The sequence below is a fragment of the Bidens hawaiensis genome, unplaced genomic scaffold (genome assembly GCF_021521415.1).
Source record: "Bidens hawaiensis isolate Kalapana, Puna unplaced genomic scaffold, B.hawaiensis_p1.1 tig00015461_1, whole genome shotgun sequence".
Classification (NCBI taxonomy): Eukaryota; Viridiplantae; Streptophyta; class Magnoliopsida; order Asterales; family Asteraceae; genus Bidens; species Bidens hawaiensis.
The window spans coordinates 410136-425676 of record NW_027492384.1 but is presented as its reverse complement, the minus strand read 5'-3'; the positions used below and the strand labels follow the sequence as shown (position 1 = coordinate 425676).

The following is a 15541-nucleotide window of genomic DNA, read 5'->3' as shown; positions in this document are numbered from 1 at the left end:
ACGTTAATTGTTAATTTGTCTGACATCATCCCTATTTATAGACTAAGTAATTACATATTAACCCTTCTAAATACAATAATTACAATAAGACCCCTATACTTAATATAAATATTAATAAGTTTAGTTTATATACTAATACTCCCCCTTAAACTAAACTTAGTTTAAGTGAGGTCTTCATTTCTTCAAGATCCGGTTGCCATCACAGTAGCGTTGGTTCGTCATCTTCATCGCAGATCAAGTTTGCCTCCTGCCTTCTTTACCAATTTGGACATTCATGCCTGAAATGTCCACGTTCATTACACTTGAAACATTTTATGTGATCCTTGTCCCGTTGGGCTTGATTTCCTTGTTTATTCTTCCAAGTCTTTCCATACTTGTCTCTACCACCTTCCTTGTTTCCTTGCTTTGAACTTTCATGACCGCAATGTTCACACTTTTGTTCCTTTACCTTCTCTTTTCCATCTTCTTTAGTGAATAGAAGTCTGTCATGCATGTCTACCTCCTTGTTTTTCTTCTTGGTGCGTTCCTCGAAAGCCTTTAACCTTCCAACGGCTTCTTGGAATGGCATTGCACCAAGATCCACAAACTGCTCGATCGCAGCAACAATCTGTATGAATTTTTCTGGCACAGAACTGCGTAGCTTTCGGACCAGTTTCTTGTCATTCATGGTATGCCCAAGATTGCTTGCTTGTGATGCAATCTCGCTTATTTTCCCGGCAAACACATCAAGCGACTCGTCAACACCTATTTTTAGAGACTCAAAATCTGACTCGAGTGTTTCTAAACGCGCTTCTTTAACTCTGTCAACTCCAACATGTCAAACCTTTAATGCGTCCCAAATTTCTTTGGCCGAAGTAAAATTAGCAATTTGCAATACCATGTTTTCTGGAATCGCTTGGAATAGTAACGCAATTGCAGCATTATCTTTTTTCTCGTCAACTTCGCTGCCCTCTTTTGGTTCGATGGCTTCCCAAATTCCATGGACGTTAAAGATCGATATGATCTTTATAGCCCAAATGGTGTAATTTGTGGAGTTTAACATAGGGCATTGAAAACTCATTGATGTCTCTCCTTCCTTTGAAGTCACAACTTCTTTATCCTTGGACTCGACCATTTTACGAGTTTTCCTTTTCCCAATCTTGATAAATTAACTATTACAAATTTAGAAAAAATTTGTTGTCAACTTTAATCTAAAGAGTTTCGGGTTATAAACAAACCAACTGTTAATCCCAGAAATAGTGAACGGGTTTTTTGAAACCAACTATTTCAACAACAACGGTACTCGGGTTTTCCGATCACAATATAAGTCAAAACCAAACCGTTTTCTACCAAGAATAGTACACGGGTTTAACAAGGCAAGCAAAACCAACTGTCTGTCTCAGCCAACAACAGTACACGGGTTTATCCGTTGCCTAAGCTGACTATTCTAAACACTAAAAACAACCGTTTTTTTAAACCGAGATGAATAGTACACGGGTTTAACAAGGCAAGCCAAAACCAACTGTTTGTCTCAACCAACAACAGTACACGGGTTTATCCGTTGCCTAAGCCGACTATTCAAAACACTAACGGTATACTGGTTTATCCAACCGCTTCGACCAAGAATAATATCCGGTTTTTTTTTGTTGCAAGGCTAATCAAAACCAATTGTTCGTCTCTACCAACAACAATACACGGGTTTTTCGGTTGCCAGACAAATCAAACCAACTATTCTTTGACCTTTTTTATTGTTTTTCTAAAACAAATCCAGCCCCTTCTTGAAACACAACCTTCTTATATTCAACAACTGAATACAATAAACAACAGTACATGCAATACGTATTCCCAATTGATGTCCAAGATCAAGGGACTCCTGGCCTTTAATTTTTGCTTCTATCAGAAATTCAAACAGCCCAAACACATGGAACTACATATACTTGAAAAACTAGTTTCAAGACTTTGATAATGGAGAACCAATCTAAAGACCCACTATAATTGATTAACGTACTATGATTTTCAACAGCCCCCTGATCAATTTTTTGACTTTGATTGATAACCCTTGATCAATTCTTGAACCAGTCAATAAAATTCTCAATCAAATTCGACTGATTGATTATCTCAATATCTCGATCACAGCCCTCTTTTTGTTTCCCTTGATCGATTCAATTAATCACACAGATTCCCAATTGATCGATTAAAACCTGGGATGTTCACTAATAGAATACCCAAATCGATTAAAAACCTTGGCTCTGATGCCACCGATGGTAATCAGCGAACAAATCACAGATAATTGACGATTCAATTGAATAGAATAAAACAAGATGATGACACAAACTTGATTCTTGAATTAAAATACTGAAAATATGCGATTGAATACTGAATACATTAATTGTTAATTTGTCTGACATCATCCCTATTTATAGACTAAGTAATTACATATTAACCCTACTAAATAAATAATTACAATAAGACCCCTATAATTAATATAAATATTAATAAGTTTAGTTTATATACTAATATTGTCGCCCAGGGGGGCGGTGTTGTCGCCCCATATCGTCCATTTTCGCCCCTTTTTATTGCCCACTACATATGGCCTAAATGCAAGTAGTTTTCTTACAACAGTTTTTTTACTACCGGACCCTACCCGTATGGTATGAATAGGATATGCATTTTAGTACCAAAATCCCTATCCGGAACCGAATCCGATTTGTACTCGGTAATACCCGAAAACCGAAACCGGGTTTTTTAGACACCCGAACTATGGTCCTATTTTTCATTAAACAAAACATGAAATTGGTTAGAATTCTAAACGATCACTAGTGGAATGTTGATAAATCAATTCCTCTACCATAAAACATAAACCAGTTAAACCTAAATGAAAAAGGTTTTGTGCTTAACAAAAAATGAATCAGTAAGTATTATGATTGAGCATGCGTATTCTTTCCATTAAGTTATATACAGGTTAGGGGTATAAACGGGATGAAACGATCCCGAGCTCAGCTCGTTTACTATTTAATATTTAATTTATATTGATTTTTTTTATTATTTTTATTTATTTGAGAAAGACCTTAACCGGTTCTAAGCTCGGTTCTAGCTTGTTCAGTACCTTAAAAAGGCCAAATATCGGCTCGAGCTCGGCTCGTTTACTATTTAATATTTAATTTATATTGATTTTTTTATTATTTTTATTTATTTGAGAAAGACCTTAACTGGGCCTAAGCTCGGTTCTAGCTCGTTCAATACCTTAAACGGGCCAAATCTCGGCTCGAGCTCGACTATGAAGTGTTAACTTAATATGCAACCATATGATTGAATCCCTTATTTCATGTTTCTGTTGGCTTGTTATCAACCAGATAATCTCATGTTTTTCATGATCTATGCATAATAGCAGCCATTTCACAGACCACAATTACCAGTACTACAACAAACTCATCATCAATAGCAAGCAAATCATCCCATGACAGCCAGTTTTCCGAGGCAACCAGCAACAATGAGGTTGGACCCGGTGGCCAGATCCTACCTCATCCAAATCTTAGGATGTTTTCTTTTGCTGAGCTCAAAACTGCCACTAGAAACTTTAGAATCGATACGGTTTTAGGCGAGGGCGGTTTTGGTAAGGTTTATAAAGGGTGGTGTCGAATCATGAAATGAATCTTACCTGATCCATGACGATGTTTCCACGGATTTTGAGATGAACGAACCACGTCTTGATCTTCTTCTTCAGCTGCGCCTGTGACCTGCAATGTTGAGACCTGCAATGGTTTCGGGGGTGTGGAGGTGACTGCTAAGAAGTCCTAAGATCTCTTGTTTACAGACACAAAAAGTAGTGGTGGCTCTTATTGAGCATGACCCCCTAACAAGGAGGTGGAGACCTCCTTATATAGAGAGTCTCATGGCCACCATCATGGTACCCTAATGGGCCTAGCCCAATTAGGGTTACCTCCACAAAACCCCCTCAGCCCAATAACATTGTATTAGTCCGTATAATAAAATAAGCCAAACATAATAGATTTAGGGTCGTAGAACCGGGTTTTAGTACCATACCCCTACAAGCCCCCCCAAGTCCCGTGTTGCTCCTGGGCGCGCAAGCGTCTAGGTGGAGCGCTGGACTTTATAAGGCGTGAGGCGGTTTTTTCCCTTTTCTTTGGCCTTGTCTTTATTGTCTGAGTTTTGGGAGGTTTTCCCCATGATGGTGACAAGCTGTAAAAATAATGAAGCCTGCGCGTGAGGCGGCTTACGAGCTATAATAATAAAGCCTGCGCGAGTTGCGGCTTACGAGCTGTAATAATGATGAAGCTTGCGCGAGGCGACTTGCGAGCTATGAGAATAATAATGCCTGCGCGCGAGAGGCGTCTTATGAGCTAAGAATAATAAAGCTTGCGCGCGAGAGGCGTCTTATGAGCTTTGAGAATAATAATTAAGCTGGCGCGCGGGGCGACTTACAAGCTGAGAATAATGAAGCCTGCGCGCGAGGGGCGTCTTACGAGCTGTAGCATAATAAAGCCTGCGCGTGAGGCGTCTTACGAGCTAAGAATAGTAATGCCTGCGCGTAAGGCGACTTACGGGCTAAGAATAATAATGCCTGCGCGCGAGAGGCGACTTACAAGCTAAGAATAATAAAGCCTGCGCGCGAGAGGCGTCTTATGAGCTTTGAGAATAATAATTGAGCTGGCGCGTGAGGCGGCTTACGAGCTGTGAGAGTAATAAAGCTTGCGCGCGAGAGGCGTCTTATGAGCTTTGAGAATAATAATTAAGCTGGCGCGCGAGAGGCGTCTTATGAGCTTTGAGAATAATAATTAAGCTGGCGCGCGGGGCGACTTACAAGCTGAGAATAATGAAGCCTGCGCGCGAGGGGCGTCGGGCGTCTTACGAGCTGTAGCATAATAAAGCCTGCGCGTGAGGCGACTTACGGGCTGTAAGAATAATAACAGCTTGCGCGCGAGGCGTCTTATGAGCCGTGTGAATAATAAAAGCCTGCGCGTGAGGCGACTTACGGGCTGTAAGAATAATAACAGCTTGCGCGCGAGGCGTCTTATGAGCCGTGTGAATAATAAAAGCCTGCACGTGAGGCGACTTACGGGCTGTAAGAATAATAACAGCTTGCGCGCGAGGCGTCTTATGAGCTGTGTGAATAATAAAAGCCTGCGCGTGAGGCGACTTACGGGCTGTAAGAATAATAACAGCTTGCGCGCGAGGCGTCTTATGAGCTGTGTGAATAATAAAAGCCTGCGCGTGAGGCGACTTACGGGCTGTAAGAATAATAACAGCTTGCGCGCGAGGCGTCTTATGAGCTGTGTGAATAATAAAGCCTGCGCGTGAGGCGACTTATGGGCTGTAAGAATAATAACAGCTTGCGCGCGAGGTGTCTTATGAGCTATAAGAATGATAATTGAGCTAGCGCGTGAGGCGGCTTACGAGCTACTTTATGTCACGCGCCACGTGCAGATGTTGCATGCGCGTGCGCGTAGACTTTGGTTTTGTGTTATGCGCCACGCGCAGATGTTGCGTGCGCTTGCGTGTAGACTGTGATGTGTGAGCATGTGATGCGTAAGCATGTGTAATATGCGTGAGCATATGTGATGCGTGAGCATATGGTATGAGGATTCCCAACCCTTAAGTTTGGCGCGTAGCCATATGGCGCGTAGCCATATGAGATATTATGAGGATTCCCAACCTTGAAGTTTGGCGCGTAGCCATATGGAATATTATGAGGATTCCCATCCTTGGCGTGTAGCCATATGGGATATTATGAGGATTCCCATCCTTGGCGCGTAGCCATATGGGATATTATGAGGATTCCCAACCTTGGCGCGTAGCCATATGGGATATTATGAGGATTCCCAACCTTAGCGCGTAGCCATATGGGATATTATGAGGATTCCCAACCTTGGCGCGTAGCCATATGGGATATTATGAGGATTCCCATCCTTGGCGTGTAGCCATATGGGATATTATAAGGATTCCCATCCTTGGCGCGTAGCCATATGGGATATTATGAGGATTCCCAACCTTGGCGCGTAGCCATATGGGATATTATGAGGATTCCCAACCTTGAAGTTTGGCGCGTAGCCATATGGAATATTATGAGGATTCCCATCCTTGGCGCGTAGCCATATGGGATATTATGAGGATTCCCAACCTTGGCGCGTAGCCATATGGGATATTATGAGGATTCCCAACCTTGAAGTTTGGCGCGTAGCCATATGGAATATTATGAGGATTCCCATCCTTGGCGTGTAGCCATATGGGATATTATGAGGATTCCCAACCTTGAAATTTGGCGCGTAGCCATGGGGGGTATTATGAGGGTTCCCAGCCTTGATGTTTGGCGCGTGGCCTGATGCGCACATGCACGGCGATGGAGTGGTGACTCGTGTGTGCGCGGGCATGGCGGAGGTCTCTTGCGCAGAGCCCAGATGGTGGTTTCCGCGGCGGCACATGCACGGCTGTGGAGTGAGAATCTACGGGTGCACGTACATGGCGGCGGAAGTCTGGTACTTTCTGGATCTGCAATTTTAGATTCAGATCTGCAACTTTAGACCTAAAATCCAGGTCTGTAATCTAGACCTAGATCTGTAAATCGGATCTGGACAGATCTGAAGCCTGGAGCAGATTTAAAACCATCATAGATCCGGAGACCTGATCATTCGAATCAGGCCGTTTCTTCTTGCACAGATCTGGAAGCCTCTTTTTAGATCTATGGATCTTTTTGAGCTTTAATAGAACAAGCCTTGAAGCCTTTTTCTGTAAACTTCCAGATCTGGGTTTTTCCTGATCCATGACGATGTTTCCACGGATTTTGAGATGAACGTACCACGTCTTGATCTTCTTCTTCAGCTGCGCCTGTGACCTGCAATGTTGAGACCTGCAATGGTTTCGGGGGTGTGGAGGTGACTGCTAAGAAGTCCTAAGATCTCTTGTTTACAGACACAAAAAGTGGTGGTGGCTCTTATTGAGCATGACCCCCTAACAAGGAGGTGGAGACCTCCTTATATAGAGAGTCTCGTGGCCACCATCATGGTACCCTAATGGGCCTAGCCCAATTAGGGTTACCTCCACAAAACCCCCTCAGCCCAATAACATTGTATTAGTCCGTATAATAAAATAAGCCAAACATAATAGATTTAGGGTCGTAGAACCGGGTTTTAGTACCATACCCCTACAGGTGGCTTGAAGACAAATCCACTTCAAGAAGTAGTGTAATTGCAGTCAAGAAGTTGAAGAGTGGCAGGTAATTTTGATTTGTGACGGTTTGGATAATGAGTCGATTCGGGTCGTGATCGAGTTGACCATTTAATTAAACGGGCTGTGTTCTGATTGACTTGCTTAACATGTTGAATTAAACATGTCAACTTGCTAACCTGTTTTACTGAAAGACGCTAACGTGTTACTGATTGGTACCGGTACCGAAATCGATACCGCTTTGGTACCGTTAGTACCGAATCAGTACCAAAGTTTGAAGTTTCGAGATCGATATGGTTTTATGTTGCATTTTATACCCTTACCTTATGTGTTATGCTATGTAATATACAAAAGTGTCAGGTTTTTATCACCCCAGGCCAAGTTGTCATCTCGTTAAAAACATGTAAAAAATTAAAGTATTATATGAATATTTTCAATTCTTAATTGGCAGATAAATGAGTGAAAAAATTAAGTATTATATGAATATGTTCAATTCTTAATTGGCAGATACATGAATGGGGTTTGAAACAGAATCTTTGCAAATTAGAATTAAGATAATAATCTTCATATAAGCCAAATATGAAACTTGGGGCCCTAAACTGTGATGGCATGAAGCTGTCGACAAACCTCAGACAAAGATTGGTCCAACACAAAGCATATATATTCACAAGATGTGTTTAACTAGGGCAAACCATTGAATAATTGAAAGGAGACAAGCTAACCTGATTCAAGATGAGATGATTCTAGGATGATGAGAGTTTGAGAGGTCCAGTGGCGCCAAAAAACTGCAGTTTTGGATATGGAGAACGTGATGGTTGTTTTTATAATAAAGATTGATACGAGGGTAATTTAGGAAATGAAAAGATGATAAAATTATACCAAGACCTTTTCTCTCATAATCTCTTCATATCGGAAAGACATATATACATTCCCATTTTGTACTCTTTTCCCTCCCCCTCCCCTCCCATTCTTTCCTTAAAAAATCTTGGGAACATGACTTTTATACATTTTCTTCCCCCTTCCTTCCCCTTCCCTCATTAAATAAGACTCGGGAACACAGTGTAGGAATCTACAAAATATCCTGGAAAATCAACAAAGATCAACTATCTATAATATCTTCCCAAAACCATTGTATCTTCCATAATCTTAAGAGTTCCAAGGTCAACCCCTACTCCTTCAACCAACCAAATCTCATGCAAAGACTTTCAAGATTTCATCCATGGATTTTCTTCCTCTATAAATCATCCCCCGTTGATGCTAACACTCTTCACCCATCCAAGAAATTCTATGTTTTCTCTCTAAACTCCAGGCTTGTTAAAGTGGTAATCAATCCCTTGAAGTTTCCCTGAAGATAGCTTTGAAAGGGGGTCAGGTGTTCATCACGTTTGATCAAGGTAGACATGTTAAATTAACCTTCAATTATTACCTAAACCTTGATTCTATGATCTCTGACAAACCCTCTGTTTATATTCACGCCTCAGTTGGTGCTGTAATTTTCGATCAGTATCCCTCCATAATCAAGCCCTAAGCAGCTCTAGATCACACCCAAACGGTAAACTTAAACCCAAACAGTTCTTTGTTTTCGCATGTGTAACCAACCCAGTGTTGTCATTCCTAAACCCTGATATTATTATGACAACATGATCTCATGTCTCTGGAAATCTTAAAGTCATCCACTCCTGCGTATTATCAACCCTAACTCAAAGGTACACAAAACAATACCGAAACTTCATATCTACAACGTTAATTTTTGAGTTTTATACACTAATTAGGCACAGGTGATTCCCCATATGATAAATACCTTAAAAACACTAATAATACAGTAACCAAAACATGTTCACTCTACTTGTGTCAACTTCTGGCCGGAAACTCGATTGAATCGCAAATTTGACTAAAAACCATTGAAAACGATTTCACAAAACAAAATAATTCAAAACCGGGATTTGTATCAAATAAATTACAGAACCCAATTTTTTCAGTAAACTTAGTTCCAAATCAAGTACTTTTACAAAAAGAATCACTCAAAAACCTTTTTCTATACACCCGTGCGATTTAAAAGGAGTTTTAATGCCAATAAACGGATTAATTAGTTAAATACCTCCAAAAATTATAAAAATTTATAGAAACACTAAATATATTAATCTAAACACACGAAAAATAGTTAATTAGGTGCAGGTCTTAATCTTGTAGTGTTTATAAATTTTTTTCTCTAAATAACCCTAGAAATGACTAAAATAACCTTACCATAAAAAAATGACCAAATAATTTAACTAATACTTTTTGTAACATATATACTGTATATTAACCATAAAAAATTATTTTATATTTATTTGATACGTTATATATATATTTACCCTTTATAGACTTTAAAAGTGACTAATTAACATAAAAAATAATAAATTATAGAAAATAAATATTTAAAACACATATGAATATATATTTTGGCATAATATACCGTATAAAAATGAAATATTATAATATATACCTTGAACTTAGGTATTTATCATTTATTCACCATTTAAAATTTGAAAATAGGAATTTTAAAGATAAATGACAAAATAAACTAAACAATATAAAACTACATATTTTTACAGTAATATAAAGCCACAAATAAGTTAATATAGTCTTATTATAATTATAACTTTCATTCTTACCAATTAAGCCTTTAAGAAGTGACATTTAGTTAAAACCGACAAGCTAAAAACCATTAAAATAAACTATAAAAAATTAATTTCTGAAAAATTAAATTTAAAATTAAGATATACATATATATTAAAACCTTAAAAGTAAATTTATTATTATTCGTAAAGTTATAAATATTATAAAAACACATATATACGGGTAATAAATAACATATGAACAACAAAAGGTCTTTGGCATGTGGCCCGACACCAAGTTAGGACACAAACGCATCTAGGGTAAATTCTTGTTTAAGTTATGTTGTAACACAATGATTTAATATAGGGTCTTAATTTATCAAGCTTACAAGACACGCGTGTGATCAAGTCTTTAAGAGGTGAGTTCATGTGATTCCCCTTTTCAACTATTTACTTAAAACTTTTTGGGGACATGAAACAAATACTCTAAATATTTTCATAAATCATTTTGGTGTATTATTAACCAAGACCGATTTAGCTGCCTTAAACAATCCCGACTTTGTAGCACAATCATTAATTCCGAAAGGAGCCACGTGATATATGGGTAGTACTATCTGGGAAGACCCCACACACAGTGAGCCTACATCATGGGACGACCACCCGCTGAATGATAAAATGTATATCTTGTGACATATATCCGCGCCATTTGTAACTTATGTTGGGCATGCATAAGTGTAATTTGACCCATAACAATAAGGGGTATGGGTAAGGAGTATTTATTTTAGATGTTCACGGGTCATGGACACAGGCTTGATTGTGAACTTGTTTAATATGCACCATATTTATTTGTGTCATGTGTCTTAAACTCATGTTCTCACCAACAAACTGTTGACGTATTTTGAGTATGTATTTTCAGGTATAACTGAGGAGTGATGCACTTAGGCACGATGCAAAATGAAGTTACAACTAAAAATGAAGCTAGAAGAATAAATAGACTAGATTCATGAATAATTCGTTTCGCTGTAAACTTTGTATTTTCTTTTCTGTTTGTTGTATTTGGGACCAAGACACTTAGTTTTGTAATAATTTTATTATTTTTCGCTGCGTTTGGTTGATACCGGTCGTCACAAGTACCCCCTAGTCGGGCTGTGACAATAAGCTAGCCCTTGGCCACCAATCCGCCAACCATTCTTCGGCTCGAGTGGGCTGGCCCAAACCCAAATTAACGGCTAACAGTCACCCCCTTAATTACGGTTTGGCCTTCGAGAGATCCTCCACTCCAAGTAGCTTTTGCATCCCTTCAAACTTTATACGAGCTAGAGCCTTCGTCAACGTCTCTACTCGTTGTACACTTCCGATAATATGTTCCAATCTAACGTCCCCATTCTGATCACGCAAAATTCTCTGTGTAACTGCCAAATTTTCTGTTGAGGCTTAAACAATGATATTTACACTAATGCTAATATCATAAAAACTGCACCAACGAACCGTGCCGGGAGAAAATCTGATCAAGTTAAATTCCCTGCATTAAGAAGACGAATTTATTTCTTTGTAATCGCAATCAATACCGACAATATTAAAAATCTTTTCGAAAACATTAAGAGGGTTTTCGAGGCGATAAAAAATGGGGAAAATGACGAGTCGGTTGGGTGTTGTGGATGACGAAAAATTTAAAAAACAACAAGAATGCGGTCATGGAATATATATGCCCGAAACCTAAACATGAAACATTGAGGGATATGCTTCATAAGATGGAGGTACTTATGATATCATAAAGAAAGTTTGGAACCATAGGTTCAGGGTTCTTTTAAGGAACTGGTTCATGCATCACTTTCACTTTAATTAGTAACATATTTATCTCCTTCATGTTTATCTCCGTTTTTTATATTAAATTTTTATTTTGGTGGTAAAAATACAGGTACAATTTAAGCCTTTGACTGATAAGCTTAGCAGAGTAGAAGACTTAATTAGAAGCCCCTGATTATTGAACTCTTCAAGCATGGGAACTTAGTGCACATGGTTAAATGTTAATAAAGGTCGGTAGCAACATACTTGCACTCCTAATCATTAGCAACAAAGTCGCCTTTTTTCGAATGGCCGCAACAAAGTTACTACCAAATACTAATTGTTAAATCAGTTACTTAGTGTTGGTTCAGACCCAATATCAAAACACACACAAATTCATGAATATGAAAGTTCAAAACTTTAGAAGTAAACAAAGAACGGGAACCTTTATTCCATTCCAAAACTTGTCTTAAATAGGCTAGCATCCTGCATCCAAACAACAATTTCAGAAGGCTCCACATGCTATTGCCCACTCGAAAACAAAGTTCCTAATTCCTAAAGAACCGTTAAGACTCAAAACAAAAACCCCAAGGTTCACTTTTATACTATTATTATATGTACAGATTTATTCGTTAATAGATCTGAATTGGTGGGTGCAAAAGGCGGGAAGGGAAATTTGGGTTAAAGTGTTTATAGGGGCATTGTGGAAATTCAAAGAACATGATGGTTTGACTAAGAAAAGGTCAACGGGTCACATTTACAATTTTGGGATTCGGGTCAAACATGACAAGATTATAGCATGTTGACAGTTGGCTATTTTTACGGGTAATGTTTTGGGTCAAATTTGAGATTGGATTTTTTATGGTAAAATTGTATGGACTATTTGTGTAACTTTCTTTTTTTTGAACAGCAAAGTACTTTACATAACAAAGAAAATAAACTCAGCAGGAAGCCGGAGAAGAACAAACCTAATAAAAAGTCACCTAAAAGACATCAAAAGAAAATAACTATATCCCTTAGATAACCTTAAGCCAAAATACAAGATAAACATGAACTAATTCAATCCTCCCAAACAATCTCTTTATGAAGAGACCTAAATTTGATCCATTCAAAAAGATTTGTCATAATTTCCTCCACAACGAACTGGGTGGATTTGCACCTATTGTTGAAAATTCGAGAATTACGCCGTTTCCAAATGAACCAAATAGTTGAGAATATAATCAAGCCCAAGATCTTTTAGCCCAAATTGTAGCCCGGTTCTTTCGCCACCTCTAAAAGATTATCAAAGAATCCAAACCCGTCAAATCCCAACAACACCAAATCGATATCGCCATACAAGCCTCTTTTGCTAACGAACACTCGAAAAAGACATGTAGTGAAGTTTCAGCCGATGACTGACATAACGAGCAAACCGACTGAACCGAGCACAACCCCCTTGCTACGAAATTAACAACAACCGGAATCCTGTTTTGCAAAAGTCTCCAAATAAAGCAATTTATCTTTATGGGGATCAAGACTCCCAATTGCAAAGAATCAAACCATCACCATAAATATGATTAGACGAGATTCTTCTCAAGCTTTGAACCGAAAAAATACCCGAATAATCACCAATACATCTCCAGCCATCTTCTTTACCATAATGAAAAGAAAACAAAATCATCATGTCCTTCAAGTCTTCAACATCAATCAAATTTTAGGTGAAAGGTTCACTTTGGACCATGCCCAAACAACTTCAATCGCTCCTGGTTCAATGAAAACCACCCTATCACTAACAAGGCAACCTTTATTCGCCTCACTGGTAGACGATCTACTTTCCTCGGGTGTGATTATGCTTTTTCACCGATGGTTCTCTGGGATCTGGATTCTTCCACCTACAAAATGAACAGCACCGTAAACTTACCCCTCAGAAAGGGACAGAGGGGTCCTCTTTGGGGTAACCCTCCGGTGTGAGAATAAGAATTTGTAGGAGAAGATAATAATATGAGAGTAAGGAAATTGGAGTGTATTGCTTAATATAGCTGAATACTGTGTAATTGAGTGTCCCTCTCCTTGTGGAGTTGATGTGGTATTTATAGTGCTAGGGTTTCCACTGATTGGGCTCAGACCCAGTTAGGGCCTTGTTGGCCTACTCCAATTGCTTTGCGCCACGTGTCCTTGGGACACCTGGTGCTTCTTCATTGGTTATAATCACGTGGTAGCACATGGGTTTTGCTGAGTTGTCCACCTTTCATTGGCAGCTGTCAACATCAGCATATTCTTATTCCTTAAAAAGATACCTTCTGGAAGGTTGTCTGACGTGCACAATCAAGGTTGCCCTAATCCTGATTTGGATAAGGACGAGGTTGATTATGTGCACGTGTGATACGCGTCTATCCTGAGGATGCGCGAGGTCTTCTCTTTATTCTCACGCGCAGATGTTTCATGCGCAGATGTGATATGCACAAGCATGTGATATGCGCCACGCGCGGATGCGCCACGCGCAGATGTGATGTGCGTGAGCATGTGATACGCGTGAGCATATGTGATGCGTGAGCATATGTGATGCCTGAGCATGTGATGCATGAGCATATGTGATATGCGTGAGCATATGTTATATGCGCCATGCGCATAGGTTTTGGCTTTGTGCCTTCATAATGTCTTGATTTCAAGCCTCGCTCGGTGTTGAGGCGGGTACATACCTCTTCAAGCCCCCCCCCCCAGTCTAATGTGTGTCTTGTCTCGCGCGAGCGAGGTAAGATAGATATTAGACTTGATAGTTTGCTCTTTTAATATGGTTTGTCTTTTCTTCTTGTTACTCATCGGTGCGCGAAATTCTATCCTTTTGGCTGAAAACGAATCGCCCATGTACGTGGTTGGTTGTTGCTGACATGCGTCAGTGATGGAGACGTGTCAGACCTTTCGTGTGCTCGAGGTGCTACAGTTGCCTTTCATGTCCCCTCACATAGTGTCAGGAACACGTGTCGCGCTCGCGTTGGTCCGTACCTGCGAGTGGTGGCGCGTGAACTATGGCAGCACCTGTATCGTTTCTTTTCGTGTCCCCTCACACAGTGTCAGGGACACGTGTCGCGCTCGCGTTGGCTTACACCTGCGAGTGGGGGCGCGTGAAGTCCGATCAGTACCAAATTTTCTCTCTCCTGGGCCTATAAAAGCAAGCCCTTAGAGTTTTTATTCTTCATCTTCTTTGTTGTTTATTCGAAGCTTTCCTTTCTTTCATTCTATTCCGATTACCTGTCTTCTGCTTCCAGATATCTGTTCTTCAGAAGCATCCTTTGTCCGATTTTATAGTTGTATGTCTGATAGCTCAGACAACACAATCTCCCCTATCCATTGCCGTGTGAAATCGTTGGTGATGTCTACGTTGAAGAAGACCGGCAAGGGGAAGAGGGCTGCTGAGGCCTCATCGGAGGAGGTAGGGAGGACCAAGGCAGTGAAGAAGTGGGATGAGATCCCCTGCAAACTGAGGCAGGCCGATTTTGACAGCCTTATCGCCTCTCAGGGTTTTCTCCCTGAGTATGGCTGCATGCTGCCGGCGGCCGGGCAAACGGCGGCGGACCCGCCCACCGGCTATATCTCCCTTTATTGCCATTTTTTCACCCACTGCAACCTTCGTCTCCCGATGACAAGGTTTGTGGGTGCGCTGCTTAAGTTTTATGGGATTCATATATCCCAAGTCCATCCGTTTGGACTCGTGCGCATGACTCACTTTGAGTTCATGTGCAAATCTCAGCGCGAGGAGCCCACCCCTCGGCGCTTTCAGTTTTTTTACAAGCCCAAGATCCAAGATTCTCGGTTCTCATTTATTCCTCGCAGTCAGAAGGTCAAGTGCTGCACTGTTTCATTCAAGAGCCTTAATGACTGGTCTGAGAGATTTTTCTATATAAGGGCTGGTGTGATCCCCATCCGCATGACCATGCGCCCGATCTCTTCTGCGCCTGCGGATGTGGGTGTCCTCAAGAACCCAACTGGCGCCTGGGTAAACAAGTTGACTGCCGAACCAT

The 15541-nt window shown here is 40.2% G+C and overlaps 1 protein-coding gene across 1 annotated transcript; it reads right to left on the bottom strand.

The window, feature by feature from the left end:
* Positions 1 to 256: 256 nt before the first annotated feature.
* Positions 257 to 1114, bottom strand: LOC143549306 (uncharacterized). The gene is made up of 2 exons (XM_077040233.1): positions 909 to 1114; positions 257 to 800 (listed from the first exon to the last, which is right to left on the bottom strand). The coding sequence occupies exons 1-2, from the start codon at positions 1112 to 1114 to the stop codon at positions 257 to 259; spliced, it is 750 nt and encodes a 249-aa protein (XP_076896348.1).
* Positions 1115 to 15541: the final 14427 nt, after the last annotated feature.

Coding starts and splice junctions, on each gene's coding strand:
- LOC143549306 (XM_077040233.1), bottom strand. CDS start 1,114: ATGGTCGAGTCCAAGGATAAAGAAGTTGTGACTTCAAAGGAAGGAGAG. Junction 801..908: donor AAAGATAATGCTGCAATTGC/GTTACTATTCCA, acceptor TGGAGTTGACAG/AGTTAAAGAAGCGCGTTTAG.